Source organism: Quercus suber, unplaced genomic scaffold (genome assembly GCF_002906115.3).
Source record: "Quercus suber isolate HL8 unplaced genomic scaffold, Cork oak 2.0 scaffold_555, whole genome shotgun sequence".
Taxonomy (NCBI): Eukaryota; Viridiplantae; Streptophyta; class Magnoliopsida; order Fagales; family Fagaceae; genus Quercus; species Quercus suber.
This window is the reverse complement of record NW_027070003.1, coordinates 286294-295284: the sequence shown is the minus strand read 5'-3', so window position 1 is coordinate 295284 and position 8991 is coordinate 286294. Positions and strand designations below refer to the sequence as shown.

General features: G+C 35.2%; 1 protein-coding gene across 1 annotated transcript; it reads left to right on the top strand.

Annotated features, from left to right (window-relative positions):
- The first annotated feature begins 7999 nt into the window (after positions 1-7999).
- On the top strand, positions 8000-8539 carry LOC136063682 (TMV resistance protein N-like). The gene has a single exon (XM_065764397.1). The coding sequence runs from the start codon at positions 8000-8002 to the stop codon at positions 8537-8539; it is 540 nt and encodes a 179-aa protein (XP_065620469.1).
- Positions 8540-8991: the final 452 nt, after the last annotated feature.

The following is an 8991-nucleotide window of genomic DNA, read 5'->3' as shown; positions in this document are numbered from 1 at the left end:
TATTTAACATGTTTTTGTTTGTTTGTTTTCAGTTTTGTTTATTCTCTTTTTAATATAAAAAAAAATTGAAAAATCAGAAAAATACAAAAACAGTGTGTGTTTTGTGTACTTTGGTACTTGTGTACCTTGGATGGCCATTGAAACAAAATTTTCTAAATTTTGTATCTTTTATAACTTAGATGAACATTTTTATGAACAACTAAGCAAGTGAGCTTTGTGGCTCTTATGTGTGATGAGTAAGATTAAGTTATCTCTTGAACTTAACACTCGTATCACTCTTTTTGACGGAAAGGACTAGAAAATCCTAAGAAAAAGGCATAAATAACTATCTCATCACTATTACCTATCAATCATAATATGACACCTGTATGCTTCGACATAGCAAAAGTGCAGTGTCAAAGACACTCGTATGCTTCGACATAACAAAAGTGTAATGTCAAAGACACCCGTATGCTTCGGCATAGTAAAAGTGCAGTGTCAAATGCTTAACATCTTGGGTATTTTTTTTTCTCTCTCTTATATGCCCATGCATGATATGCTAAATAAAAGAAAATATGCAAAAAAAATAAAAAGCAAAAAGATCAAAAATGCTTTAAATATGATTGCAAGCATGTATTCTAGGAGATGTGGGAGTTATAAGATGTATTTCGAAGGTGATAGTCCCCATCAAATAGTTATGATTGTGTGTGAGTTAAAGTGATTTTTTCATATCTCAAATCGTCATAACATGCATAAACATATGCAATCTTACGATGTTTTTCACACACAACACGCAATATTCTTTGCTACTCTTGATACGTGTGTAGGTACAATGTGATTTGGTCATCACAAGGTTTTACATGTGCTAATATATGCTCACTAATAACTTATTTTTTGAAATATAAAAATCGGCTAGACTTGTTGTGTGTGTGTGTGTGTGTGTGTGTGTGTGTGTGTTTTTGAGGATCCATATGCTTAAAATTCCTATTGAGAGATAATTTTAAGAGCTTAATATGTTGTTTGGATCATTGGTTGTGTTGCATATTGGATTGCATTCATATCTATGTTTTTCTCTTCTCGAAAAACTGTTTTTAAAAGCTGGCTCAACACCTTCTCGATACCTCCTCGATACCTTGCTGTCTGTCGAGCTTTTCAAGCTGTTTCTTATTGCAATCGAAAAATTTCCTGCCTTCTCGATAGATTCTCGACACCTGGCCGATCGATCGAGCTTCTGTCTTTAATTTGGTGTTTTATCCCTCGATACCTCCTCGACACCTCCTCGACACCTTCAGCTGTCGACGATCTTTTCTTCGACACCTACCCCAACAGATCCCTCGACACCTTTTGACACCTCATTTGTCGAGATTTACTGAGGCTTCTATTTAAACTCCTCATGCGATCCGAACCTCATTTCTCTCGATCTCTCTCTCGATAGCTCTTTGTTTTCTCTCCCAAACACTCTCATATCACTCCAAATCTTGCTCCTCAAGGTTTCTTCAAGCTTTCTCAGGTTTTTCTTCACTTGGTAAGCTTCCTATCTCTTCATTCTTCATGTATTTCATGATTTGAAACCTAGGTTTTGGGGTTTTTGAAAATTTTTGGAGTTTTTCAAAATTGATGAGTTTTTGTTTGAAATTTTGGGTTGGGTTTTCATTTAAATGTGTTTAAAACCTCATATATTGCATCACATGTGCACTATAATGGTAGTTTCATGCATTTAGATGTGTGTAATATGCTTGTATGCTAGTAGGATTGGATTGTGTTGAGTCTATGATGCTTTTTACTTTGCATGTCACATGCTCATGCATTTTCATGCATACGTACTCTTTTCAATATATCTTGATATATTTGATATGTTTTTAGGACTTTTTTGATTGTCTCATTCTCTCCCTCTCTCTTTGTTTATGTTAGTCGTGTCTATGGCACCTAAACGTAAGTCTGCTCCGTCTCAGAACTCTCTTCATTCTGGAGGCATCGTCTTCTTCTGATCCTACTCCTTCTAACCTTCGGTTCCATGATAAGGATGCCCGAAAGGCATACTTGAAGACTTTTCTCGACGAGGTGTTCATTCGGAACGCCAAGTCATTTTGGCGGACTTCGCTGACACTGACCTTCCCGATGTTATTTACAGTCGGGGATAGGAGTCACTGTGTGACATCCCAGTCACTTGTCCTCTCATGCTTATTCAGGATTTTTACTCCAACATGCACGAGATTGATTCTTCAGTACCTCTCTTTCACACTCGCGTTCAAGGTACGCATTTTGCTGTCACACCACAGCTTGTTGCGGATGTGTTTCGTGTTCCGAGGGTAGACCATCCTGACTACCCCGGTTGTAAACATCTGAGGACTATGTCTAAAGACGAGATGATGTCTGCTTTCTATGAGCACCCATCTGTTTGGGGTGAGCGTCAGTTTATACCATGTCGGCCTTTTGTTAAAGGTTTTAGATTCATGAACATGGTGATGACTTTATCTATCACAGAGCCTCGTGCTCGATTCTTGCTTTCTTTGTTAGAGCACCTCAATATAGATTTTCCTTCACATTTCATTCTTTCCATCAGAGATGTGTTTAGGGATACGACTACCCATGATAAGCTCATCCTCCCTTCAGCTATCACGAGGATTCTACGTCACTTTTCTATTCCTTTTCCCTCTTCTAATCACTTTTCTGTCATGTGTGCCACAGACGTCGCTACCGTAAAACGTAGTGAGGCTCAGTCTAGGTCATGACAAGAGTAAGCAGCTCCTCCCTCCGGATTGACTCCATCTTGTTCGGCACCCTCTCGGTCTGCTCCATCTACATCTGCTCCCTCTTTTTCTATGGGCGATGTATCTCTTAGAGACATCATGACGCAGTTGCAGTGCATGGATGCTCACCTAGATACACTCTCTACGGAGTTGTATCAGGTGAACGTTCATGTTGGTTGTATTGCACGTAGGTAGGTAGCCATGGGTGGCTATGCTTCTGAGGCTACTCCTTCACCACTTCCTTTAGTGACTTCTGATTCTGATACTGAGAATGATGATGATGATGGTGATGACGATGATGCTTCGGATGATGATGATGGAGATGCTAGCTCTACTGATGAGATGTCTACTTGACACTCTACCCTTTGTCACTTGTGACAAAAAGGGGGAGTAATTTTGGGATACAAGAGTAGTCATCTTAGGGGGAGAGTTAGTATATGACATTTTTGTTAGGAGGAGTGTTGATACTTGAGGGATGTAGTGATATAGATACATTATAGATTTGGTCTTGTGATCATTTTTTTACATACATTGTACTTATCTTTCTTATATGTTGATGTATATTTTTTTCACCTACCTTACATGTGTTGTTTCTTTTCTCTCTTCATACACATGCTTCTTATATATGTATGCAATCTATTATTTCTGTTTCACACTAAGATGCATTGATAAGTTTTGTTTAAAGTGTTTCAGAAATATAGGTTGTCAAAGTCTACTTGCCAAAAATTCTCTTCTTGCAAAATTTTTCAAGAGTTTGTGATTAGGATAGATTTTATTGTATTAAACAAGTAAATATGAGTTGAGCGATTTATGACTTCTCTCATATCTCATTTGCTTGTTGTGATTTTGTCATAGATTGGCAAAGGGGGAGATTATTAGGACATATGTGGTTCTCTTGTTAAGAACATATGTCATTATTTTATGTAATTGACTAATCCTTTGACAAAATGCACTCAACTTGTAATTTGGTAGTTCTAGGTGTTTTTAATACTTCAAGAAATAAGGTTTTAAGATCAAGTGTTGAAGTCATCAAGTTTGTCCAAGAAACAAGCTGAAGAAGTGCAAAGTCATTAAAACTTGACAGCTTCTTGACAGATTCTCGACAGCTGCATGTGTCAAGGTTTAAGAAGCTGTCTCAAGCCCGTGTCTCGACACTTGCTCGACAGCTGCTCGACGCCTTCTATCTGTCGAGATTTATAAAATCAGAATTTGTGATCTGATTTCTTGGGATCCGTGGATGTGTCTTTAGGCATTTTTTTCTCCTAACCTTAGACATATAAAAGGATTGTTTTCAGGGCCGTCAAAGTGTTCACAAGTTGCACAAGCATTGAGAAAACTATGTTCAAGCAAATTGTGACCTGAGACAAAGTTTTGACCTAGTTCATTAATATTGAAGAAGTTGTTGTGTATTTACACCAAAGGGTTTTGTGACCAAGCATCTTCTTAATCGTTTTCGCTGGGATGAGCTGAAGAACTTTGCAGCCAACAAACTTTCTCTAGTTTGTGATTGAAGTCGCATACTGAGATCCACGCAATTGGTTAGTCACGTACTTGGAAGCCGTGCATCAAAAAGGAGGAACTGTCACTACAAAACAAGTCCAATTGGGTATTGGGGTAAGGGTTCAACTGTAGGTTGGTAAGGTACTTGGGATTCTGTTACTTGTAACTGCTTGTTGTGATAATAGTGGAGTTTCGGGAGTGGTGACCTGAAAATCACCCAGTAGAGTTTTTGTCGTCAGGTTTTCCCAATTTATAAACAAATCACTGTGTTATTTATTTTCCGTTGCATAATTAGTTTATTGGTGATTTGTTTGTGTTACCACGCGTTTGCATGTTAAATTGATTAATTAACAACTTAGCTAATTAATTAATTAATTAATTTAATCACAAGAGGTCAATACGTTTTTGGCCTATCATTCTTGAAGTTGATTTGGTCAATAAATAATAAGCTAGAGCCTAGAAGATTGTAGAATTGAAACTACAAAGAAAAAAAGAAGAATACTCTAGAAGTTGTCATGGGTTAGAAATTAAAAATAATAAGCTAATGCCCAGAAACTACTAGAACTGTACTGGCAGAAACTTAAATGAAGCTAGAAGCCTTGGTTCCCACTTGTGTGAAGTACTTGTGTAAAGTGAAGTGAGGTGAAGTGTGTGAAGTGAAGAAAAGAAAGTCAAGAGCTAGTGTGTGGAAGTTTCTAGAAGTGAGGTGAGTGCAGATATATTTATTCGAGTTGATGCGTCTTGTAAAAGGTAAATAAGTGGAGAAGTGCAAAGGCAAAAATAAAGAGCCATGTGAGTCTAAGCAAGTGTTATTTGTGTCTTTGTAAAAGTGTGCTATCAACTTGTCAATATTGTGAAATAAATTTTGTTCTCTTCAGTATGAGTTGTCCTCTTTAGTTCAACAGAGACCTGATACAATCTTGAAACTGTTTGGCTTTTCTTGGGAAGGATTTGAAACTTTGAATGGGTGACAGGACAAGAGATTGGGGATTGTGTGGTTTTATAATTTTAAACAGTAAAAGGTAGAATGATTTTGTTTGTTGAAAAAAAAATATATATTGATTCAAGATTTTAAGAAAAAGACATGAAGCAATGGATCATCTGATGGCTGATGATGGGGAATATAATTCAAAAATTATTACCTCTCTGATTATTAGTCTGCACTGCACTCTCTATTGTTGGATTAAATAATTTTCTCTAGGGAGATGGGGAATCCAAATATACTATCTTTATTATGAAATCTTTAATTTTGTTTTCCTTTTCTGAATAGCTTACTCCTTTTTACTTTATGTACTGAAATGAAATGATGCTCATACTTCGATGCAGAAGAGAAAAAGATCTCTAATCATACAAATGGTTTTGTGCCCAATCCACCTGTAAAATACATAAATGTACGGCGATCAATGTTCAACAGAATGGTGAGAGAGAAAAACAGATTAAAAAATAATAAGTTTAGAGACAAAAATTTTAACATTGTTTTTTACAACCATTGAGTTGACATGTTGATAGATAAACAAGTGCGAATGAAAGTCTCACAAAGAGAAAAGAGGAGATAAATTGAGGAATTAATATGGACCTAAACCCATAAATTTTTAGCTAAAATAGAGCTTCCTAGATATAAGAAGAGACCTGGTACAATCTTGAAAGCAATGACTTGAGATTTCGTTTTAGCCTAGGGTCAGGGCCATGTGAAATGCTCATATGATCTTCTATCAATTTTTCATGACCTCGACTGAGATCATTACAGCTCCTGAAATTATCTTGCCTTGAGTTTTGTGCAAATTCTACCATATCTTGCTCATATAGAATACGTGCACCACACATTTTAACCTGAATATCCAGCATTTTGGGTCTAATCAAAGGGCTAATGCAACTCCCTTCATTAAATAAACCAAAAGATACTCTACCTACTCTGTGCATTACAGAGAACTGGACATGAAAAGTGGATAAGTGGATATGCAAGACTTGTGAAAAGAGTTTGAAATTATTAGACAAGGTGGGGTACCCCCGTAATCATTTGAAATTGAATTATTATGGCCTGTGCGTTGGAAAATTGACATGAGGGGAATCTTGCGTTCAATTTCCCCGTTGACGTGCGTTGTAAAGACTGTATAGGCGTACATCGTTCCGTGTACAAAACTAAAGGGAAAAAATTGATGGGTATTTATTGAAGGTATTACAATATATTAGTGCGTAATGTATGAATCATAAAATCATATGTATTTTTCCATACATAAATATGTGAATTAAAATGAGTGTTTTGCTAATATTTTTTTCTTTAATTTATTTGAGTCTAACAAGCTATTAGACTTGTTTTTAACACAAAATTATTGGGTTATTTAATTGAGCCCAAAAAAATAACTTGTCCTTGAATTTTTTTTTCTCATACAAAATTTGGATTACACATTTGATACTTTTATTTCATGTAAATTTCTTATTTATATATTATGAATAAAGTATTAAATGACAATATAATTATTTTTTTTTACTTTTGCTATTATTATTATTATAAGTCTAAGAAGCTATAATGCTAGAAAGAAATATAAAGAAAAAATTATTAAAATTGAATAACAATAAGAAATAGTAAATGTTGATGATGATGTAAAAAATGTCAATGAAGAAATAATCTCACAAGATGAACATGGTAATATTGATTTGCATTGAGTTTATTAGGCAAAATGTTGAATATAAGTAAAACATTATTATTTTAGCTCATATGTCATATATTATCACTTTAATTTCAATAAATTTGAATTTATATGCCAAGCCAAGCTCAAACTTTTAAACTTTTTGACAAGCTCGAGCTCAAACATCATTTATAGCCTTAGTTCTAACTTGAGCCAAGTTTGAACATTATAGATTTTATATTCGTTGTCGAGCCAAATTAGAACACTCATTACTTGACAGATTTTACATTTGTTGTCGAGTCAAATTAGAACATTCATTGCTTGACAAAACTTTACTCGTTTACATCTCTATTCTTAAGGGTCCAAAAAGCAAAAAAATAATTTGCTAAATGAACACTATTGTATAGTCCTCCAATAAGGTTTGTTTTATTTTAAAGATAGTGTTCTACATACAAATTATTTTATACAATTTTGCACAATTGAAAAAACAAATAAAATCATATTTCAATCATATTGTAACTGGAAGTCGTAATTTTAGTTATTCTTTTTTTTGTGTATAAAATTGTGTAAAATAATTTGTGCAATAAAAGAGCAACTAACAACCACTATTACAATATTTTTACGAACGGTTAATATTACAAATTTTCAGTTAACATTTCTTTTATATCACAAATACCCATACACCGCAACAAAATTGGTTGGTGTGGGGGTGACAAAGGCTGAAGCTAAGGCCTGAACAAAGTTGGGCGCGCTTCCCCAGGTCCACCGCTTTACAGGTGCTGCGTATGTATCGGTTTTTTCTTGTCCTTGCCTTTATGTTTTTTTTTATAAAAAGCTTCCTTTCTTCTTTCCACTAATTACGGGTATCGGTTTTTTCTTGTCCTTGCCTTTATGTTTTTTTATTAAAAAGCTTCCTTTCTTCTTCCACTAATTACGGAAGGCAATATTTTTGTCTTGATAGAATCTTATGCATAGGAAGTTTGGCTAGTGGTGGGTGTCCAATGGCTTCTACTAGCATCCATGGTCTCTTTGATTTCTGTCGTTGCTATAGTTTGCATGCTTCTTGCCAACTACTCCGTTTGAACACATGATAGTCTGTCTTAGAATCTGGACTCTAACTCGCTTAGTAATAAGTGTGTACCAATGGCTTCCACCAGAACTCAAGTTGGCCCACCATCTTTTTCCTCTCCTTGTTCTAAACCCCAACCAAAAAATGACATTTTCCTCAATTTTAGAGGTGAAGACACCCGTGATAATTTTACTGACCATTTATATCATGCTTTGAAAGAGAAAGGGTTTATCACTTTTAAGGATGATAAAGAACTTGTGCCTGGAAATCCCATTTCATCAAAACTCTTAGATGCGATCGAGAAATCAAGAATGGCAGTCATCATTTTTTCTGAAAATTATGCATCTTCAACATGGTGCCTAGAAGAACTTGTAAAGATTGTTGAATGCATGAAGGGAGGGTTAAAAGTGTTACCCATTTTCTACCATGTGGATCCTAGTCATGTGCGGCATCAGAAGGAGATTTTTGCTGTGGCCTTCGCCGAACATGAAAAACGTCTCCAGGAGAACCCAGAGCAAGTGCAGATATGGAGAACTGCTTTAAGAGGCCAATCTCTCCGGAAAAAAGAGAGCAGAATAAAGTTAGTGAGCAGAAAAAGAATTACAGCACTGTGATATGGTGTGTGAGTTCTGAGTAAAGAAAAGTGTGCGGGTTATTGTTAGTTTTATTTATTAGTATTATTTTATTTTTTGGGGCCATGAGACACACATAATGAGAAAAATTAAGGGTTTTCTAGGAAAAAAGGTTTTGGGTGATACAGTGAAGAATTATATCCAGAGTAACTCAAGATCTCAGGTGAGCAAACTTAGAATGATTTTTTAACTTGTTTTATAGGAGTGAATTTATTTGGAGTTGCATCCCTGTTTTTTCACTTCAAAGAGAAGAGTATTTTAGGTAAATGTTTATGTTATTGTATATGATTGGTCTATTTCTTATTTTTAGTTGGTAATGTTGGTTATAAATAATACTAAACATCAAGACTCCAGAAGTATAAATTTAAATAAAATATATAAGTGTATCCTAAGCTGCGAAAGATCCAATATAAAGTCAAGATTCTCTCTAAGAT

Excerpts from the sequence above, each read along its gene's own strand:
- LOC136063682 (XM_065764397.1), top strand. The coding sequence starts at position 8,000 with ATGGCTTCCACCAGAACTCAAGTTGGCCCACCATCTTTTTCCTCTCCT.